Here is a 24,519-nt window from a genome sequence, read left to right on the forward strand (position 1 = left end):
TAGCTAAAACAAAAAAACATATTACTGATGAATTATCATCGAATGGGACAAAACTAAAAATATTTTTAACTAAAATAATCTAAAAAGTCGTTATAGGGTTGGATGTATATATTTTCTTTAAAAATAAATGTATAATTTTTATTTATAATTTTGTTATTTTTGATAAAGTGTTTACTAATTATGTTTTTAAATTAATCCAATTATGTTATCAATATAAATATGGATTAATGCCATGAAAAATAAATTCAAACTAGACTGTTGAATAATCTCACTACAAAATATCTGGTTTTAATGCGGAACTGTGTATTTTTTTTCAGATAAGATAATGTGTTTTTCATTTTCTTGCAAATGAAAATTGCGTTGTAGTTAGTTAATAGAAAATAAAATAAGTGTTGTCGGAAACAATTCGGACTGCAACTTCACGAGAGCACCCGATTCAATATAAAAAAAAACACAGTTATTTATCATAGGTACTATTGTTGGTACAGTACTATTTGCGTCATATGGGCCTATATTGATTATGTAAATTGTAGCTGTTGATTTAGTTATTTGGCAATACACATGAATTATTCATAATTATTACTATAGTTTCAACGTGGACTAATTTAAAAACGTAAACAGGTGCCTATGAATAAAGCCTAACTTTATTGTTTTGACTGCACGAAGGTCATAAGGCACACAGCAACCATCACTCTTTCGTTGATAAAATAATAAACTTCAAATGATGTGGAACTATCAAAATACTTTGAACGAGCAGTTTAAACTCGTATGCAATCCCAAAGATTTAGTTTGAATTTTGTTGACATATCCGTTGTAGTGTCATTTTTGAACTTTCTATTTTGTAGGTGTCACCGCCGTACCCTAAATTGTTGAATATTTATAGGACATGTGTTCCATAACGGTTAAATTTATGTAACACAAAGTTACTCCACAAATAGTTCACTGTCGAAACCGAAATGTTGAGAACACTGCCAACTCAATCGAGCCCCTTTGACAAACAAACTAATCGAGTCCGTTAATATTTTTCGGTAAACGGGCTCAACGCGTACCGCACACGAGGTATGTTCGAGTGTGCGTTTTCTTGGTGCGTAATTTTAAACAAAAACCTGACGACAGGTGATCCCCCGAGGGATGTTTCAGGCCGGTGAACGGGCACACCGCACGTTCACATTCGGACCAACAAAGAGAACCGTGTCGGCGCGGGGGTGACCAAAATGTGTTGGATTTCCGTGCGGAAAACGCCGCGTACATGTCCGCGTGTGTTTCGTATATTGTAAACATATGACGCGTACTATTAATACGGTCCGTACGATGGCGGCAGTGAACAAAGCGACCTTGAAGTCGATAATTACACTACACTATCACGATGTTCTTAAACGTAGGAACGAGATGCGGCTGTTGTCCGACGAGTTGCGATTATAATAGCCGTATCGGCTTGATATCACTATTTTTCTCGCTGAAATTCGCTGGGACAGAAGCCGAAAATCAAAACGGCAAACGATGACGAGGATTTCTCGGCAATAACAAACGTTTGGCCGACTGCGATCGTCCTATGCAGGAGCCTTATTGACGCCGGCGGTAAGTCAAATTCGGGTGATGTCGGCGACACGGTACGTATTAGACCAGCAAGCCCGCGATTAACTCAGAGGTGACCGAAAGCCTAGTGGCGAATAGCTACTGTTTTGTGTGATCGAGCGTCGAGCAGTAACACAATGACCCAGAAGAACATCACCATATATCAGTAGATTTAGGTATTCGCAGATCGTCGTTGCCAGCTAGCCTACCTACTTACCTACCGATCAGCCGGTCGGCCGAGAGGAGAAAGGCAACGAGGGTGATGTTGTCGAGTTGTTTTTTGTGTGGTGAATAAAGGTAGGAACGGAGTGCACACGAACAGTACACAGACTGCGGCGTTGTATAATTTCGAACAGCTGTTGTCAGTGTGCTGGAACTCGATTTTATTACGTCGTAAATATTTCGGCTGCTGCTGCTGGTTAAGGTGCCCAGCCCAAAGAACGACGTTGGCCACATCATTTTTATAACTATAATATTGTTTACAACACATTTTGTGAGATAACAATAGTTTATAAAAAAAACTAGAGATCATCATACGAAGACGTAAAGGCGTTTTCGCTGTTGTCGTGGGTTGCCAAAATGATATATCACTAGTGTTTACGCGAGGAAGAGGAAACAATCTCAACACTGTGGAAACTTTACATGGAAGCCGAATTAATTATTTTTCTAGCTAAATTTATATTGTTGTTCAAATAGTAAAGCTTCTGAAAACATTTATAATACAATGGGGCGATAAGTAATTGAATAAATAATCAACAATGTTATATGGCTTCATTAGTGTTGCTCGAACAAAATGTTTGATGGATTTAACTTGATTTATCCGCTCCTTAAACATATTAAATGTAATTTTCATCATTTTGGAAGGTGGTGCGACAGAATTATGTGACAGGCTTATATGTTAGCAATGAATTATTTAAAAACTACAGAAATCAAGTATTCATATCAAAATGTGTTGAGCTTCACTATATTTAAAACATTACAAATCTGAATCGTGATACGCCCCTGTAATAAACCAGTCTTAGGGTAGTTCAAAACATAACAATCGTAGAAGTCCTGACAGATCAGTGATTTTTCATAGAAGGAGCATCCAACAACGTTTATATCTGCCACTCTCCTGGCCTCCTTCGTTACGCACCCGACAGTAATCATTATTTTAATTATGATAACTACCTTAAAAGTGAATACTATCTATTCAGATGCCAGTTGTAATTTATTTATGTCGAGTAAGATAACGGTGCTTATTAAGTAAAGTCAAACATCAATTTTAGGTATTAGAAAGATAAAATTGATACTATTTTTAACTCAACTATACCATAACTGTTGAGATTTAATGTTGAATACTATGAATCAAGTATTTATTGAATACGTTTGAAAATTAAATGTTCGGACTGTAAAATGAAAAAAAAATATTTAGCAATGAAATTTTAATTTGTAATCCAAATCTTTTAGGGTAAACTAATATAATTATAGATATAAGGTCTTTCCTCATAATTTTAGCCCTGTATTTAATAAAAATCTTAATTGTTCATTATAAATTGGATTTATGGACGACGAAATAATGAAGTTGAAACAAATAACAGAAATAATACAAATATAGTGTACTTTGTTCTATTGTATAAACAGCCGAAATCACGTAGGTAAAGTATATTCGTTATATTCGATAAAAAAATCTACATTTTAAAATTTTAATCAAGCATAAAAACTCTGGTTAAATTGTTTCTTAAAAAAGTAATTCATAAAGTAAATATTTTTCTCAAATACTAAGTTTTTATCGTAAAAGAATAATACCCTACTTCGTTATGAAATACACAATTGAAATATAAAACATTAATTATAGGAATTCAGAGGAAAACTTTCATAAAACATTATCCTAAAGGTTTTTAAAAGTTTGTTATTCAATCGTTTCATTAGTTGTAAAATTAATTTTATCGAAGTATTTAAAGTATATTACGTTTTTAATTGAATGATGATGTTGTCATAAAAATTTAATTAAACGAAAATTTTATTTCATTTTGCACAAATAAATATAGCATAAGGATACTCTATAAAAAAAAAAAAAAATGGACATTTTTAATGAAATTATTTTATTGTAATATTTGCGTTAAATATTATTTGCATTTTATTTAATAATAACATTCTCGATTTATTTTAAATAGGGTATTGAATATATTTTCTAAGCTTCCTGCTCTCAAATAGTTCTGCTTGAATTTATTCCTTTTTGTGTAGGTTTCGCATCATTTAAAATGGTAATTTTAAAAATTAAATTTTTTATACAACTAAATTCTTTTTTTCAAACTTAATGATATTTCTAAATTGCGAAGAGAAACAAATATGATGTAGGAAGCCTTTAGCGTCTTACAAAAGTAGTTTTAAAAAATATTAAATTGAATAATTTAAAAATAATTTTTATTTTATTCAACAGATTAAATGCTATTACTAATTAAAACATTTAGTCTGTTTAATAAATAATTCATGTTAAAAGAATTGTATATTATTAATTATTTTTGTAAACACTTCTCATTAATTGTTAATCTATAATAAATCATGCGTTAAAAGTTTTAAAAAATAATAATAATAAATTAGTAAACTTATTGTAGCAAAATTATCATGTATAATGGATGAAATAAAAAAAAAAGGTGGGAGGTGAAGTCATCATAGATTTGCTAAATAAAATTTTTAGAACAAACCTTGAAATTTCTGTTTAAATAAATTAGTGGTTATAACTTTTATCATAGTAAATTTCAATATTAAGCGTATGAATAAAATAATCGAATTGAAACATCTTTATTAATTTAACTGTTTTTAGTCGAAGTTTCATAATTTTTACATTTTTCTATACTATAACTTCTATTTTTTTTTTTTATGGGAAGAAATAAAATTACAAGCGACATCAATTATTTTTCAGTATTCTTCTACCATCAGACACAAAAAAAGTACCTATTCACATTTCACCGATAAATATGCGTCGCAGGTGTTTCTTGTAGTATCGTTTATTCATGTATGTATTATGTACATAATCAAGATAAACTTTTTGTTTAACGATGTAACGCCATTGACATACAATAGCTTGCCCTAAAGTTAGAAAGGCGTTAAGTTTTCAATTAATGAACATAGTTTGGAAATTGATAGATAAACGAGTATGAAGAATATATATATTTCGACGATTGAACGTTCAATTCACAGGCATTGACAACGTACATCAAACTATCGCAACAACTACGGCTGTGGGCAGTGGGCCCTCGAATTAGGTTTGTACACGGTTGCCGGCGGCCTGCAATCAGATGGTTTCCACCGCCACCGACGGCAACACAACAATGGTCCACGGCCGCCATTCACCACTTCCACCACCAACGCTACCGCCATCACTGGCATCACGTACACCGGTGACGCGCTCGGTCGTAGTGTAAGCTGCCGGCACCGATCAGCAGTTCATCGTCGACCGTCAGACACGTCGTCCGTTTTAGTGCTCTCATACCACAACACAACACAACACAAAAACGGTTTTCGCAAACGCCACAATAAAAAAAAAAAATTGTGTTTCTTACCAGTTTTTTTTCAATCGCTGTACCGTCTGGACACATATACGCCAAATCTTAACACATTAGCGATTTTCAACCGGAAAGTCGTTTGTTTAGTCTCGGCTTTGTGTACTATTACTTTTTTTTTTTTTTTTTTTATCAACCGAAAACGACAATTTTATACCATAACTAAGCGCTTCGCGTTTAACCGTACGACTAATTCAACTGCAATAGTTTTTCTACCTTTTGCCCTCGTACTTGTGACACTTTTCTCGGCAGACAGTCGTCGGTTTTCACATCCGACTCGACAAAAAAAACAAAATTTCAACACTGAACGTCACCACGGTGAAAACGGAGTCCGTACCTGTAAGTGTTAACTTTTAACTAAATAGTTGTCATAACTAGAATTGAACTAAATATTGTTCTTATAGTTTTTGTATTATGTCATATGAGCTATTAGGCTATACATTTTGAAAGTGTCGGTCGACATTACTTTATTCGACCCCCTTCTTTACTGTATAATTTATTTCAAATAAATTCGTACGACAATGTCGAAGAGAAAGTCCAATGTCTTATGTGTATTATGCGCTGTTTTTTTTTTCAATATAATAATTTGTTTTTATGTTTTCTCCATAATTTTTAGGTTATCCTGAAAACCCAAACAAACTCTTTGGCATGACCATTGTCGCGTCGCGGGTGCGTATCGTTCCTATTTTCGAATCGGTAATTTTTCCTTATTACCCCTCAACCCTCCGCCCCCGCATTCGATGACTCGCATTTCGTTATTCGATAATCGTTATCCATTTACAATGGTAATTTAATATTGCTTGCGATTTTCCATGATATTTTATTTTTATCGTTCAAATTCTCGGCATCTTTTTATAGATCGTTTCGACGAGTAAAATAAAAAGATAAGGACTATCTTGAAAATTAAACTTTCTAAATAAGTAATAAAAATACTTTATAACATTTTTACCTATGTTTAATCTTATTAAAGTTGTTTTAGTTGAACTTATTAAATACTAAAACAATTGAAATCTAATGGTACCCCTTGTCTAGAGTTTTGCATAACTGATACAATTTTATTCTCTTATAAAACTTGGAATATTTATACTATACAAAAAAGCCCAAGTGATAGAGATGTTGTACTGAATCTTAGCAAAACTATCAAATTAATCAATATTACTCAAATACTACCTACATTTTTAATTTATTTGTGAGAACTTATTTATTTTTATAAGATACCCACATATATTTTATTTAATTGTACCTCTTTTAAAGGTGGAACTATATGTTTATTTATGTTCTATTGACATTAAGAAATGAATTAATAATTTTTGTAATTATATTAAGTTGGTAATATTACTAAAAAATAAATACTTAATTCAAAGTTAAATTAATAAATTTTTTTTTGGTAAGAACTTTAAAAGACTATTAGAACATCTATAATAGGAATTTTTTTATTTATTTTGTCTTAGAGTTATTCTACCTCAATATATTTATATATTGTAATATAAATGTATTTTTCTACAAAAGTAAAATGGTAAAAATGTCATGTCTCTCTTATCTGTGGGACTAAAGATTTATAGTATTAGTATTCAGAAAAGTAAATATTTTATTAGTGTAACAATCCTACATAAAAATTTACTCTACATTTTGAAACGCAAATAGAAACCTGAATAATGTGATTATGGAAATAAATTATACATATTAACAAAAGCATATAAAAATGTCTTAACTAGATTAATTAGTTAAATGATTTTCAATTTATGTTTTTCCTTTGTTTTCTCTTCAATTATTTTGACTATCATAAAAAAATTGATATTGATTACTCCGATTTATTTTATAGGTATAATTATAAAGATTTTAGTTAATAAGATAGAACTTGATGTTAAATCATGAAATCTGATTGAAATACTAAATAATTAATTTTCCATCTAGTAAATCATATTAAGGATTTTTCACTTAGTTCTTAAATTAGTATGACTGATATTATAGGATTGATGTATTTTAAATACTTTTTTTGTAAACTTAATTATATTTTGAGTTACATACTAGCCTGCCATTCTATAGATTAATTAAATGTCTAATTGTCTGGTTTTTAATGAATTAAAATATTTTTGGACCAATCTCTGAAGACTAATATAAATGGCAATTACATCATTTCAGGATGGTGAGGCAGACAGTTGACCATTCTGTTTTTATGAAAATTATGTATTTTCCTGGCTTAATCCAGTAAAATATAATGATATTCTTAACAAAATCTAACAGTGAGGAAGTTGGAACTTTTTCACAGTATCTGATTGAGCACTGACTTGGTGTTCATTTTAAAATTACTTAGGAATTGGAATTAAGAAAACTTAAAGAAAATGAAAGGTTCAGATCCTTTCACAGGATCTATTATGACAAAAACTGGACAATTGTTTAGAAATAAAAACAAGGAACAATATTGCTTATAAAAGTAGAATTGAATTTTATGAACTAATAAAAGAGCAAAATTGGCTACAATGTAGATATCACTATACATTGATAGAATTTTTTTGGGTGGAAAGATGTTAAAACGAAACACTTTTTCATATTTAAGTTTTTATATAGCATACGTATTAACACATAAAACATATAGGATGTTCAGTAAGTAAGGAACCAAGTAAATTGTTATAAACAATGAGAACAATAGATACCCATTTCCTTAGTTACTGAACACCTATGTATTATAATTATTTAATTTCTGCAATTCTAAAAGTTATCGTTTATTAATATTAAATTAATGGTGTTTTAATAACATATCTGTTTCATACTTCAAAAGTATTAATACAAAAAAGAAAAAGAAAAATTTTAACTAATTTTGTAGTAAAATAAACATAATTTTTCTTAAATTACCATTGTTTGTTTATTACATTTTTTTTAAATTTATTTTTGCAACCTTAATAAATTTATATATACACAATCTATGATAATTATTTCAAAATGCATATATTTCTCATTTAGTGTTTTAACATTTTTTTTAAACTAATTAACCTTCTAACTAAAAATTAATTAACTGAAATTATGCATCTTTAAATTGATAAGTGTATAAATTTTATAACAAACAAATTTATTATTGACTAATTTATTATTGACACTAACATTATTTTTAGTTTTTTTGTAGTATTTAATAGCATTCATTAGATAGTTTTCTTACTTAGTATATATACTATAACTATAACTATGAATATATGTTAAATAAAAAATTATTTTAACACATGCATTATATGTATTAATATTATTATATGTATTATATATATTAAGTATTCTCATAGATTCATTAAAATGTTTCAAATAGTTTTTGTGACATAGATCTTAATATTTTGTAATTTTTTTTTGTACAGAATAACAACCATGAAGGTAGAACTAGAGTCTGCTGTCAAGTTTATTATTTCAATGTTACGAGCTGGACACAGAGCAAAGTTGGTTCGTAGCAAGGGTGATAAATTTTTCCTTGAACCTGAGATTGAGATGCTCCAAATGTCACTAATATCTGTCATGAGCCATCAGTATAAAGGATACTGGTTTCCAGATTCACCAAACCGAGGTTCTGCTTACCGATGTATTCGTATAAACAAAGACAAAATGGACCCAATCATTGCTAAAGCTGCTGCTTCATGTGGTTTGTCTTGTAATTTAATACGTTCCTATTTACCTGATGAGTTGACTTTGTGGGTTGATCCTTCTGAAGTTTCTTATAGAATTGGTGAGGAAGATGGTAGTATTTGTGTTTTATATGAGGCACCAATTGATGTACCCCAATATAATCGTGCCTCCACATCCCCAGATACATACAATCAGTCTTCTGTTGTATCTAGCGACAGTGGTTACTCTAATTATTCACCTCCAGCTAAACAATCAAACATGCTTTCATTTGTTCCCCCCACTTACGGATCTCCAGTACAATTTGTACACTCAGCCTACCAATCTTATCCCACTTACATTTCAAGTTAATTATATAAAGAACGTATTCACTAATTCAAAAGATATAGCATCTTGTAAATAATAAAAAAAAAAATGAAAAAAAAATAGAATAAACAAATAAATTTATATTATTTATTAGATAAAGTAACTATATAATTAAGGTTTTTATTTAAATAAAATATAAAAACTAAGGTCAAAAATTGAGGCACTCAGTATAATCAAATTTACTGATAACATTCCCTCCCCCTTTTTCACAACCAGTGATCTATGATCTCGCCAAGTCTGTAGACAGTTATAATTAAGTATAGCATATTTAAATTTGTGCTTTGAGTATAAGAATTCTCTGTAATCACATAATTAAAAGTTTGAAAAAAAAATCAGTTATATTTATTATTACATGTGATCCTTGTGCTGGGTGGTCCTTAAGAATACTGTTGAATTAATTTGTGTTGAATAAACAGGAGACTGGGTAGTGTAATGTTTTCAATTTTTTTTAGCTAACACACTATTTCATAACTATAATTATCTAAAATTCTTAACAGTTAAGTATATTTTATTGATCCCTAAAAATTTAAGTCATGAGATTTAAAGTATACATATGTACAGAAATTATTTTGTTATTTATATTTGGTGTAATGATATTTAAATATATTAAATTTTAATAATAGAAAAAATTATGTAATTAAACATTTAAAATTACCATAAAATATATATTTATATTTATTTTTTATAATAGTTTAAGTAAAAATTAAGTTATTTTATAATCCCACTTTCATTTTTCCTTAAGTATGCCGTCACAAATGTTTATTTTCAAGTATATTGTAAACATTATCATATTATATGTGTGTAAATTAAGTGTTATTTATGTCTTAATAACATCATAACGATATGTGCATAAATCAATATCTAACTATTTTAACATAAATTTAACCTTATAAGCAGTTTTTCATCATCATCATTAAAAATTACTGGTTTTAAAAATATTTTCAAAAAACTTGAATTCTTTGTACCCACTGATTTCTCGAACAAATTTATTAATTTTTACTGAAGCATGTTCCTTTAACATTACGTATCATTTTTATTTTAAGTGATGGCCATAGTAATATTTCACTACTATACAATAATTAATATTTTTTTAATGATAATCTTTTTTATGTTTTTAAAATATTTTAGAATATTAAAAAAAAAATTTCAGTAACCAGTGTTGAATTTTGTAAATGGTCTGGTTTATCTGATATTACTAATATATTACGTTGATACAATATAGTATATTTTAATTTAAATCAACTAAAGTAATTGTCCCAACTAGTCGTTTTATTGCTTTTTCATAAATAAGTAAAGGAAAAAACCATTTAAAAAAATAACTTTTTTTTTTTCAAAGAATTTTGTTTGACGGGAATTTTAAGAATTTATGTAAATATGGTAAATGTAGATATTTTGCATTGATCTCTTTGTCTCTCTTTTTTTCTATCTTAATTATTTCCCGTCTTATCTTTATTTAATGAAAAATAAAAATGTCTATTCTTAAACCTATACTTAAATGAAAAAGTTATTGTGATATACCTAGGGTTATGTATAATAATAATAATGATGTATTTGAACAACTTTATTTATTTTATTTTATATTATTTTATTATTATAATTTTTTTTTGTTTGTTTCTAAAGCGAGTTATATTATATGAGGATTGACCAGACTATTACAATTTTTTAATTTAGTAATAACCCCTTCTGTATACCCTTTATTATTTGTGTATTTATTTTTTTTTATAAAAAAAAAGGCTGCGAATAAGTTAAAGTATTTATTGTAACTCTATGTTTAAATGTCAAAAAATTATAAAGATTTGATTATTTCTCCCCAGTCTTCTTGTATTTGTGTAAATAAAAAATGTATTTTAAAATTATATTGTCCAAAGTTGTTTTATTTAAAATATGAGCCATGATATATATTGATATATATTTATATTTGTATTTTTGCTTCCTGTTATAGGTTTAAAAGTTTAATATAATTTTAAAAGAAAATATTATTGGTGTTCTCAACTTTTGAATGTGATATACGTTTTGTAAGAAAATAAATGAAGAAATATTAAATTCTGTTGTTAGTTTTTTTATTGGTAGTTATTTTCCTTCGATAATCAATTTTGAAAGTAGTGGTAAACACTATATGTCTCATAAAATGTGTTTCGAGTCGTTGAAGTGTGTACGCAAAGATAGGCCTCTTCGATTGCTGATATCCATTCAATGAAGATGTACGAATCTTAATTTAACATGAGGCAAGTTATTTCAAATATAATTGCCGTCTGTCTGCTATAAAATTCTAACGAGTAAATATCCTCAAAACTCGCTGAACCGTGTGTGTGAATAAAATTGTTTTTCATCCGGTGTAATAGTTATGCCAAAACTACATTTTACCGCTCGACGTGCACAATGCTTGCCAAATCGTACAGAAGTAGAAACCAACCATTGAAAGCTCATAGTAAAAATTTGAAGGTTGCAGTCGATCGAGTTAAAATAATAGTAAAACGAGTTTAGTAGTTGTATGAATATACAATGCATTATGTTGATAATCTCGTCGACTTGTTTAGGAATCGTTAGACTAGATTTTAGATACGTGTGTATGTCAGCGTTGAAGAAACCTAAATAGGTACGACGGTATACATTATAGAGAGTTGAAAGTGGTTTGTTTTTTTTTTTTATTCATCACGACTGAGAAGTCGTCCATCGACAATGTTGTGCTGACACGGTATATGGCAAGGCATCGAGTAAAGTCGCTTTCGTTTTATTATAAAGTATAAATGTGATATAAATTAAAAACGTTCAATAATAATTCATAGATTATTATTGCAGCTCGTCAAACGAAATCAATACTGTAGTTTTGGGATTCCTATTTACATAACAACAAATATCAGTTTGACGATGTCAATCAAAATTATTGACAACAAAGCACTTGTGAAAAAATAAAACAATTTTAACTTACAAAATAAGTAAAATGAATGACTAAATTATTTTGTTGATGTAATGAAGTAATGCTGGTATAAATAATTATATTGATGATTTTAATTATTTAGTTGATAACCACAGTTACTATAGTTATATAACCATAGTTTGATATATATTTATATATATATAGTAAAGTTATCTTGAAATTTAAACTCAATTATTAGATTGACTTTGTTAATTTCACAAAATAAAGCTTTAATTAAGCTGCGTGATGTTTCATTGTTTGGTATTAGTTGCATTCCTAAATTAATCTTCTAGAAATTTAATCATGATGCAATATTCAAAGATTGATGGCAACAAGGCGAATGGTGATAACGGTTGTGTGACATTACACTAAAGACACAATGCTAAATTGAATAGTTTTTTTTAACAACATATTATAGTTCCTCATCGATGTTTATTTTCGGAATAATTCTTTATTTATGGGAACACTTTTGATCTATGTTTTTTATTGTTCTTAGATTTTACTCTAGTAAGTCAATTTTTTAAATAATCCAATTGGATCCAGTTAATAAAATAACTATGAGCACTGTTATACGTATTTAATTCATGTATTTATTATATTGTATTTTAACACTTTCGGTTCTGACCTACTCGTACTAGTATTAAGTATCGTACAAAATACAATTTTTTTTATAAGAACCTAAATTATACATAAAACCAATTTGTAATATATAAAAATTAATTTATAATAATTTTTACTTATATTTTTAGTTCTAAACAAACGTTTGAAATAATGTGATTATCTTCTAAATGATGGAATTAAAATGAACTTGCCAGCTATTTCAGATGACCAAGACAAAGGAAATGATTCTCCCTCTAATCTTATTATTATTTTTAATTACTTTATAATATATTTTCTACATATTTAAGTATGTTATCGCTAATATTGAACAACTTAGAGAAGTGAAAATGAAATTTAAATATTAACTTTGTAAAACATTTCTTTAAACAATTAAAAAATTATTTTTAGTATTTAATGCTTATTTTTTCAGAAACTATTAGAAATTATAATATTTGGTTCAAAAAAACTATAGTAATCTAATTTTTTTCTATCCCTTCAGGAGTAAAAAAAATTAACTTAAATTGTCTTGAATAGAAGCCCTTAACTTTTAATTAAATAATGTAATGGAAAAACACTTTTTTTTTAATATGTTGAACTGTTCATGTATTGCAGCATTGTTGAATGATGATATGTTCAATGACTTAAGATTAATTTTTGTTGTCATTTTGAAGTTAGGAAATATAGTAGTTGACTGTTGGTATTCTTATTTTTAAAAATTCATGGCTTTAACCATTCCGATTATTTAGTATTGGCAATATCAACATTGAAGAAAACGAGCAGTTTATAGTAAATAAAATATTTTTTTCCGTCCACGTCTTATGAAGTTAACCAAGAGAATAATATTTCTATAGCAGCTATTTTATTCTTGCCTATACAACTGTGGCAGAACTGTTTTGCCTGGATTTTCTGAAATTTCTGTTAAATGGTCTCAAAAGCCATTTTTTAAAGCTCAAATTTATGTAAAAAAATAGAAAAAACTTAATTTACTTTAAGCTTAAAAAAGATTAATATTATTGGTAATAACATACAGAGAAACAGATTTTTTTAAATTTGTACATTTCTAATAATATTGTATTATTGTATTATCAATGATTATATTATTATCATTATAAGTGTCTGTAAACCAATAAAAGTAATACGATGTTTGTTAGTTTGCTGAACCTAAGAAGGATCAAAAATTGTTTGCAATTTTTCATTAGGTATCAACGAAACAAGTATGACAAATGCATCAAAAATTTTAGAATGTGTCCATAAATCAGACTCGTCCAATATTAATGAAAGCTGCGTTGTGATGATATTTAATACAATATCTAAAATAGCTATAAATTTAGCCTCCTTAAAATATTTGACTATCCTACTTTTATGTTGTCATGTTATCTAATGTGTTTTAATTATTCAACATAAATAATATCAAGTTCTTTATTATTAATTATTATTAACAGGCTCATATTACTTTCTCAGTAATATTGATTACAATTTAGGGTTAACATTGTTATTAAAATATGCGTTAATAATTTGAAATAAATCGAATGCAGTAGCGAAACTAAGAGACAATTTCAAATGATTAGTAGTACATATAATTGATCTATAACAGGAGATAATTATTATTATTAAACACGCCTCGATTTGAATGTTTAACAATTAAATTAAAAAAAACACAAATTCTAAGTACACATTTTTTATTTGTTGAAACTGATTGCCAATTGAAATACTTCTTCAAAAATCCTTTCAATGTCGTCATAAAAAAAGAGCAATCGTTTACTATCTACCGAGGAAAAATTTTACTGATGGCGCCGTCGTTTGTTGTTGTGGCCCTGTTGACGTCGGTGCTTACTCAATTCGCAAGCACAGGAACACTTTTGATTGCATACAACGCACGTGAACGACCTCTGACGTTTCGGATCGCATTGGCTTGACGTCTCTTCTGTCACTGGCTGCCTGTCGCGACACGTCGAAGCCTGTTGTTCGCATTCTGTATCTTGTACGATGATTTCTAGGTCATCCTCACGCTGCGCTGGCTCCTCGTCTATACAAACGTTAGTCGATTAACGGATTTATTTTTCAAAAATTATAATTGTGTAAAGATAGTAACTGTCTCTGGTCGTGACGCTGTCACACAGCTCGTAACAACTTTCAGTTCTGATTTTCAGCGCTTGCTTTTCTAGCAACGCGTTCATTACACACATAATGGTGGGCTTGTCCGCGTTGCAATAGTTTTTCTGCATATAAAGTAAAACATGTTAGCCAACTGCATTGCAAAATTAATATTCTAAATACACAAATAAGACTTATTCACCGTTGAATATCCTACAGTCGAGCATATTTAACTTAAAAAAAATAATCACGCGCGAGGTGGTGGCTTAGCGCCACAAAATATTCCGTAACTTTTTCTCCAAATTCTTAAGAAAATTATGTGTTTTAATATAAAAAAAATAGGGTTGAGGAAATTCAATTTAGCCCACTTTCATATTTTTTCGTGCGTTTTTAACAGAGTTTGTATGATAAAAATATTTTCAAAAGTCTTAGGCAGAACTCCTAGGGGAAAACTCTACACAATCCAAGTTTTTTAATTTTAAAATGATTAACTTGACCTGAATAATTTAAACTAATCTGATAAGAAGGGAATAATATCTAGTATATATCCCAAACTGTATGCGTTAATAGGAAAATAATATTTATAAGTAAAAGTATACAAGACTAATTATGGTTCTTCAAGAAAATACTAAATCAATGATGGCTTTATGAAATCTTTTCGTTTAATTTTTTTTAAATTAATATTTATAAAATTACATTTTACCATAATATATTCAGTAATGCTGTCAAAGTCCGGATTAGAGACCATTATCATAGCTCTGTATATTGCATTTATATAACAAGCTAAACTTGCTTGATTTGGACAATTAACGTCCAAGTCACACATTTTTGTTAATTTATTACACTAAAATGAAAAATATTGTTTGTAAAAATTACAAATAAATTTAAAGTGTTAAATTATCAAACTAATGGTAATTGGTTTCCTCGAGTTGTTTGTTGTAAATTTTCTCTCTTCGTGTGTTTACTTTTGGCCAGTCATAGTTAACAAACGATAAATTTACACGGTTAGCTGCGTAAACACAGTACTTGGTTAATATAATATGATAGTTAACCTGAGTGGTGAAGATGCCCAAACGGTTCGGAGAAAATTATTCAGACGGTTCCAGCATTGCGCTATTTTGAGTCTTGGCAGAGTGGTTTGTTAAAAGTTTTATGAAACAGTCATGAGCTGCTATTACAAAATGTCTCCTAGGAAGTGTCTCGACGGGAGTTATAAAAAATTGGCTGGCGCTAAGGGCATATGGGAAGAAATATCTTGAAATCATAATTAATAATATACTCGGTTTTGACAAAGTTAATTTCATATTCCGTGAATATATAAAGTTTACAAGGAAAAACCTTTTTATGAATACGTCCGAAGTTGTTATACATTTCGAATGCGGTCCGTTTTCGTTTTTGACCGGACTCCAACTGAGGACACGTTTTCAATATAAGACTTAATTCAACTACCGTATTAATAATGACGTTCATTGTGTACGGAAGTTCCCTTTCTGAGAACAGTCCGCATTTTGAAACCGAGTCTATTTAATAGACACAAATAGACCCTTTCCCCGCGTTGTGATATTATATTTAGATAACCTCTTATGCGCTTTCTGATAACATTAGATCGCAGGCTAGTTTCTAATCCCAGAAACTTGTACCAATAGTTTACATAAGCGTTGAAGACCTTTACTTTGTGTGGGTATTCATCATTATGTGTTTTGACGTTTGTTCGGAAAAGGTATTGCGTTGGCTTCTGATAAGTAATTAACACCCGCAGATATAAATGATTTACCACAGAGGTTTCCCGGAATATTCGATTTCTCAGTATTTTACAGTCTCAACTTTAGTAGTCGTCATAACAACACTGTGGCGCTTATCGCGTTCACAAAAGGACATGATAAGTGAACCAATAAAGTTGCGGAGTCTTTATTATTGAAATTATGCAACGCGAGCTAAGATATAACGTTACAAACACATCGTTAATGACTCGCCCTATCGGCAAAACGTATCTACACAATGCCTGTTGCATACGTCAGAAAATAATAATTAATTTTATGTTATTTCTTATCAACGCGCAAAGAATGTTACCGTTGAATTAATTTTAAACCGTTTAAATCAAGCTTTTATAGATAAAGCGATTGTTTTTTTATTGTTTACTAGACCGCTTAACTATGAAGCGTAAAACGTTTAAATTATGTTACTATTTTTAATAATAATATTTAGATAGGCACCGCGCCACAAAGTCATTAGCTCAAAGGTAAAGTAAAAATATCAGTTCAGATAAAACTTTTCTTCTTATATTCTTTTTTGTGTCTGAATTTCATCCATTTTTAATGTCTCACTCAAATTTTAGCTGTGCAAGTATTTTCACATAATGTTTTGTATTGCGCATGCCGATTTGCTATTAATTATTTTTCATAAAAAGTATTGTGTAAGACATGATCGGTAAACAAAGTCGTACAAAACAGCAAATTACTCATTCGATTTACTCGTTCGTGTTTTTTTTTTTATACATAAAAATGCCAATTGGCAATCACTTAGGATATTATCTCATGTTCGACGAATATTTATGANTATTGTGTAAGACATGATCGGTAAACAAAGTCGTACAAAACAGCAAATTACTCATTCGATTTACTCGTTCGTGTTTTTTTTTTATACATAAAAATGCCAATTGGCAATCACTTAGGATATTATCTCATGTTCGACGAATATTTATGTGCTATTCTGTAAATTAAACTTGTGTTAACGGCGACTGTAGTCTATACAAAACTATGGCTTGAATTTTAAACGCATAGTTCTCAAAGTTCATTGGCTTGTGTTCAAGTGGACACTGATGNTTAAACTTGTGTTAACGGCGACTGTAGTCTATACAAAACTATGGCTTGAATTTTAAACGCATAGTTCTCAAAGTTCATTGGCTGTGTTCAAGTGGACACTGATATGATGTCCGGAAATTTTTAAATGTCTGTTTGTTACATTTAATGCTCACGGGAGAAAGATGTCAGCTATCGAATACTGTGCACGTGTTTTAAAAAAAATTTATTTCTACACGGGAAAAATACATTTTTTATGGTAAACGGTTAAAAATTACATAGTTGGGAGTACCATATTATAGTAAAACCAACCATCTTTGTTGGCAATTCCACCAAGTACGTTTAGTTAGAATAACTGAATCAATTCGGTCGGAAATCATGGCAGCATTTACCGGCTCGTTCGTTTAAAGCATCCCCACAACATAGTTCACTTAATGCACATACAGTGGTTAATAATGAATCTATAATTCAGTTGTAAAACCAATGAAACCATTATAACGGAAAAATAGCGCTAAACGATAATTATTAAATTTAATTGGTATTATGAATTATAAGGTTTAAGCTGTGTTAAAATTGAATATTATTAATATAATATTCGGTTGTGACGGAATAATGTATTTTTCAACGTGTGAGTAATCCCGCGAAAAAACTATCCTTTGCTTTTGTTTCGCTCGGAATTCATCGATGGTTATTTTAAACGGAAGCTAATAAAGATAAATCATAGGACTACCGAATAATGACTATTTTACATTGTTATAATAGCACTGAGTAAGGTTGTTTTATAATTTCCATTTGAAATCAATGAATAATTATTTTTATTAAAGTATTCAATGAAATATTGTATTATATTATATCTGATATGTTAATAATGAGAATGTTTAATTAAATATTAATTATCATATTAAAATTATTAATAAATTGTACGTTTAGTATTATAGTAATGGACGACTGGGCGAGAGATGAATTGAGTAAATTAGACCTAGTTGATCCAGCAAGTTTTAATATAGGTGAGCAATCAATCATTTTTTGGTTTGTTTTTAAATGTTTTTAGTGATTTTTGATCTATCCATTAAGTATATTTTTAAAAATAACTATTCTATTAAGTCAAATGTCTCATTTTTTTAGTATGTACATACTAAATGTGATATAAGTGGTAATAATTTATATTTTTCCAATCTGAAATAGATTTATATCAAAATTTGGTACGATAATATAATTAAAAATATATTTATAATTAATACTTCTTAGAATGATTTTAAAATAATTAAAGTTACTTTATCTTAGAAAAAGTCCCATAATTATAAATCAATTACTGAATAATTTTTTTTATAAAATACTAGAAATTATTCAAAACGAATCTGTGTTGTAAATCTCTGTTTTGACCATATTACACTAATATTTCAAAGTACAACATTATAGGTGGAATATACTTTCTTATTATTTTCAAAAAATAACAAATAATAAGAAACTTTACATAATGATTTCAAAACAGTATGATACTATAAATATAATTAAGGGGTAGTGAAATTTTTTTTTTTTTAATTAACATTTCATGTGAAAGCTCGTAATTTTACAAACACTCAAATTGTGATTAAAATATTGATGATAAAGGAAAACTACGGACATATTTGGAATATGTCCGCAGTTTATGTACATTTTCATTATCAAAAATAAAGATGTATCCAGCTCAAAAAAAAAAATTGTTCAAGTTTATTGTCAGAAGCTCATTAGTTTAATAAAAAGATAGATAATATAAAATTTTTGAACTATCAAAAGCAATGCCACTTTTTGTTACCATCATCAAAATGGTTTTTTGTAAATAACATAACAATTTTTTATATCTTATTATATAATAGAACAAGGAAAAAAACGCTTTTCTGGGAAAATTACTTAGCGTGCTCGGATTTTCATTGTAATACGTTTAAAGTCTTATAGTTGTATATTTCAAGTATGCATTCATTGAATTATATTTGACTGTTTGTTATATTATATTGTTGTTTGTACAGATATACATTTATATATGTCTTCTTCTTAATGTACCAATCCATTTCAGATATATTTATTTGTTTTGATTTTGACATTTGAAATATGTTTGAATACTGTACCAAGTTTATACTATTTCTGTTATTAATTAAGAAGTTATATTGAATCCTTAATAATCCGTTAAATTATCTGAAAACTCATTGTAATTGGAACTATCTATGAGAGTGACGACTATTGTATGAAATGGTTATTCTTACTATTTATAGTTGGGTAAGGTAAGCATAATGTATCAACCGAGCCATTTTAGTTGTTTCGACCAAGCAGATAGGCTGTCACAATACTAACCCTAAGTTTTGGGTCGGCATAACCATTTAAACGGTTTTTTAACTACATTTTTTCCGTGTAGTTACTATGATGAAATGTTCAGGTCATATTAATTATTTTGCTTTTGGGATAATAGGAGGAATGGAAGAAACAAATTTTAGTTTATTTTTAATATGTGCCCCTTTAAATACGCTGTCCAATATCAAAGGAATATCAAAGGGACTATTACTCCCTTTGATATTCGTAATTACACCGTTGGAGATATTTTAATTATATTGTAGTTGTACTAAAAACAAAAAGTAACGTATCTGCGATAGTTCGTTACAGTACACTTTTTTTATATTTGTTAATCAATTGAAATGGTTTCATGGAAAACCTCAACGACTTAATAGTCTCACTGCGATAGGCAAAAGTGCTGTCGTGACTTGTTTCTCTTTGTAATCGAATAGGTTCATCGAAAAATCGTGTCAATGAACACAAAACGCGAATGGCATTGTCGATTGCCAACACTGCAGAACGCTTCAACAGCATTAATTGTATAGAATAATATTTGCGGTATACTTTATGACCGTAATAAAGATATCAATAAAGATATTATTGTAACACCCGATCGGTATCATGTAATCCATTTGTCATTCGGGGAAACGTTTAACTGAATTTCAGCAAACTGGAACGACGCTGCCCAATGGAAATGGTGACGCTTTTAACGAAACCAAAGCCGTAGAAATCGCTATAGTTGTTAGTTTGGCGTTGAAAAAAATACAATTATTGTTATTAAAATTGTACAAAAGCAACGCGTATCGTTTATCTAATGATATAGGAAAACTACGAACCGTTTAACACACAACTGAATAAAGTGAACAATTTTTTTGTTTACAATGCTTGAGGTTTTTTGACCTCCGGCGATGGCTGTTCGCAGAAAACCATATTTTTGTTAATTATCAATAAACGTTTGCGGACGTCACTCCCCGGCTACCGAATTAAGCTCAATAACCGGTTGCAACGCGACCGGCCGTCCCTTAGGTTTGATTGTTTGTTATTTATTAAATTAATGTTCTGCTCTAAAATTAGCTATTGAATTTTTTTTTTTATAGACCCCGTCGATTTGTAAATGATGGCGTTCACAAGATAAATTGAAGTGAATTAACTCAACTTAACATTGAAAGTTTCGATTGCATAGTTATTTTTATTGATTACCCAGTTTAGTTTGTAAATATTCAATTCGAATTGTATTTTTATTTGAAATCGCTTCTTAATTCCGATAATCTTACGGGTTATCACAGAACCGATACATAAAATACTTATGCTGAGTATCCACTCAGAGCAAAGTTTTAATAGCAACAGCGGTCTCAACATGTAAGAGAATTAATACTTATTAGAGTTATTTTCGGCTTGAAGAGTTTCTCTTATCAGTCAATTGTACGTAACGTGTTGTTTCACTATTGTTTTTGTTTTATCATTATTTTTTATTATTTTGACTTAATCGGAAGATTAAAACCACTTGGCTTAAGACAAATATGACCGTGATCGATTAACAGATTGAAAAATGTCACGCAGTATGCTAGACCGACCAATTACAAACGTTGTCATTTAAATTATTCAAAAAACAAAATTACTACTAAAATAAAGTTATCGTAACATTAATTTGTTTTTTTCATTGTGATTTATAACTGTTAATTTTCGTTACCGTTAAATCGTTTAAATTAAATTATTGAAACATAAAAAAAGCATTTATAAAAATAACGCTTTAGGATAAGTCGATTTAAGTGTTTTAAAACACATTTATTTTTTTCAAAATTATTAGAAAATGTTTAGTAATATTATAAGAAAGCCGTTTGAATCATTTTTTTTTGTTTATCTTTTCCATGCTAAAAAATAAACTTGTATACTTACAGTATAAAACGGTCTATTAAACTTTTATCGGTTTAAAACTCATGTAACCTGGAAATATTTCTAAGAATTTATTATTTTTTTCGTATTTACATAAGAATGTTGTAAAATTCAAATTTTCCAAACGCATTAATGTATGCTCATTTTTTATTACAGTTTTACACGAATATATTTATTTTAACATTTTTTTGGCTACTTTAACCTCTTTAATGATTTGCAGATCATGTTAAAATATTTATAAAATACTTCAATTTGTATCAAAGAAAATCGTAAGAACAATATTTAATGTTCTTTTTTTTGTAAAACTTCACAAATTTTATCTTAAATGACCTGTAACCATAGGTGCAAATAGGGAGTGCTTCAGTTAGTTAGTAGCCCCAAAATTTATGAAAATTACATTTATGGTCTTGTAAAATATGAGGAATTACATCTAGTAATCACAATTTTTTTCACTATTTGTTTCAATGATTGTATACATTACAATCAATATTAATATACTTTTCCCAAATGGATCTCAATCAATCATCTTCTTAAAATAAAGTAGTAGGACCAGATGAAATGTCAGAAAAGTTTAGGGAAAAGAAGAAGAAGCTGTGTATGGTATTTATAGATTTAGAGAAAGCGTATTATAGAGTACCGAGAGAAGTTTAAAAGTGGGCATTATTGAGAAATGAAGTCCCGAAAAGGTACATTAATATAATAGAGGATATGTATGATGGCACTTGTACCAAGGTAAAAATAGTGGGAGGAGTAACAGAAGATTTTCGGGTAAGAGTAGGAGTGCACCAAGGTACTGCTTTAAGCCCTTACTTATTTTCTATAGTGATGGATGAAATTACTAGAGAAATACAAGGAGAGGTGCCGTGGTGCATGTTGTTTGCTGACGATATAATGTTAATAGGAGAAAATAGGGAGGAAATTAATCAAAGGCTAGAAGTGTGGAGATCAGATCTTGAAGAAAAGGGTTTAAGAATAAATAGGAGTAAGACAGAGTATATAGAGTACAAGTTTGACAAAGGAGAACACGAGGTAGGTGAAATGAGGAGATCAGTAACATTCAGGAGGAGGACAATGAGGCGAGGACGTGATAAGAGAGGTGGAAAGTTTTAAGTATTTAGGATAAGTTGTGCAAAAGAGCGGTGGTATTGATGGGTATGTAAGACATAGAATTAAGTGCGGGAGGTTGAAGTGGAGAGAAGCGTCTGGCGTCTTATGCGATAAAAGAATTCCAATGAGGCTGAAAGATAAATTCTACAAGACTCTAGTGAGGCCACGGTGAGGTATGGTTCAGAGTGTTGGGCGGTTGATAAGAAAGTAGAGCAGAGAATGAGTGTAGCAGAGATGAGAATGCATAGATGGATGATTGGAGTGACTAGAAAATATAAAATAAGGAACGAGCATATAAGAAAGAGTATAGGTAAAGCGTGAATAGTAGATAAGATGAGAGAAAATAGAATTAGTTGATTTGATCATGTTATGTATCCAAAGTCTCCCCGCGCTACGCTTATTTGCACTTATGATTTTCAAAATGCTAAAAATATAATTTTTGACTAGATTAAAAATTGTTTCAATTACCATGTTAGTTTGCCATCATAAATAAAGTGAGAAATTAAAAAAAAAATTAGAATTAAATTTATTTAGTTCTAATTTGAAAGCCCTCGCATGTGCATATATGTTCTGTTTTTGTTTTAGTTATTAGATAAGATTTACGTTGCCAGTAATGATGATATAATGCATGTAGATCAATTTATAATTCATACACTTGGGATTTATTACAAATAATTTTACATAAACATTTAAAAAATAATTCATAATATTATTATATTATTACTATTAATTTTTTTAATGTATATGTAAAATTAGTTTTAATAAACTCTTATCTTTTTTAAAGTTATTAAATATATTACATTAATAACTTTTAAAAAAGTAGAAATTATATATTTTTTTTTTGACTTTTTATACATCAATATTAAATCAACATCATCCAAAGCGATTAAGTATCTTATTGGAAATATTAATTTATACAAGCTGTAAGCTATTAACAATCTTCCTACTATCGTATACTATAGAAAATGAGAGCCAGTCAAATGCTGATGTTATAATGTACACACGGGTATCAATTAAAAACCATAGTAATCATAAACTTCTATTAGTTCTTGTACAATGTCATTTGTTTGATAAAAAATAGCGAGGTTTGATAACAAATAAATCATGCTAACTTGAAAATTATTTTTTCAAACAATACTTAGTTGTATTCAAATGTATTGTAACAACAAAAAAACTACCGCTATTATGTATTAATATAACTATTAACACCTAATCACTTTTTTTTTTTATCAAAAGTCAGCAGAATCGTTTTCAGTCGATTTGATCAGTTTTATTTGTCGGCTGTTTTTGTTTGGCTTCTCAATAATACTAAAAATAACTAGTTATTCTAGTTATTATTGTTACAGTAACCACTGGCAGAACTTTGATTTTTAAAAGTTTATTAATTTATGCTTAAATTATTTTTCTTATAACTTGAACGAATTTTCTATAAGTGTAAACAAATTTATTCGTATTATTTATTATCTAAACAAAACTCTTCGAATAATACAAATAATAATTATAGTTACAATAAATAAACGTATTCTCTTAAGAGATAATAAGGCCTTTTGCATTGAAATTTCTTTATGAATAAAAAGTATCCAATTTACGTGGAAATAATAAAAGCTTCTCTCTGTATTTATGCCAGTCCTTAAAAAAAATCCCTTACCATTTGTTTATACGTTAAATTTACTTAATTATCAGTCTTGGTGTATATAGTTTATTACAGAAAAAGGGTTGA

At 28.8% G+C, this 24,519-nt stretch overlaps 2 protein-coding genes and 1 long non-coding RNA gene across 4 annotated transcripts in view; 1 reads left to right on the plus strand and 2 right to left on the minus strand.

The window, feature by feature from the left end:
- LOC126898670 (uncharacterized) overlaps window positions 1-24,519 on the minus strand; it is a 97,221-nt gene that overhangs the window by 51,361 nt on the left and 21,341 nt on the right. The gene's annotated exons all lie outside the window — the stretch shown is intronic.
- Window positions 4,966-11,129, plus strand: LOC126898652 (protein BTG2-like). The gene is made up of 2 exons (XM_050672914.1): window positions 4,966-5,459; window positions 8,462-11,129. The coding sequence occupies exon 2, from the start codon at window positions 8,472-8,474 to the stop codon at window positions 9,069-9,071; it is 600 nt and encodes a 199-aa protein (XP_050528871.1). The 5' UTR covers window positions 4,966-5,459; window positions 8,462-8,471; the 3' UTR covers window positions 9,072-11,129.
- On the minus strand, window positions 14,025-16,170 carry LOC126898655 (uncharacterized). 2 transcript variants are annotated; one of them, XM_050672918.1, is made up of 4 exons: window positions 15,750-16,170; window positions 15,401-15,541; window positions 14,696-14,822; window positions 14,025-14,629 (listed from the first exon to the last, which is right to left on the minus strand). In XM_050672918.1, the coding sequence occupies exons 2-4, from the start codon at window positions 15,521-15,523 to the stop codon at window positions 14,385-14,387; spliced, it is 495 nt and encodes a 164-aa protein (XP_050528875.1). In that variant the 5' UTR covers window positions 15,524-15,541; window positions 15,750-16,170; the 3' UTR covers window positions 14,025-14,384. The 2 variants fall into 2 exon arrangements, with proteins under 2 accessions (XP_050528875.1, XP_050528874.1); XM_050672917.1 differs by having other exon boundaries at window positions 15,604-16,170.

This window comes from Daktulosphaira vitifoliae, unplaced genomic scaffold (genome assembly GCF_025091365.1).
Source record: "Daktulosphaira vitifoliae isolate Bord-2020 unplaced genomic scaffold, ASM2509136v1 Scaffold_2, whole genome shotgun sequence".
NCBI lineage: Eukaryota > Metazoa > Arthropoda > Insecta > Hemiptera > Phylloxeridae > Daktulosphaira > Daktulosphaira vitifoliae.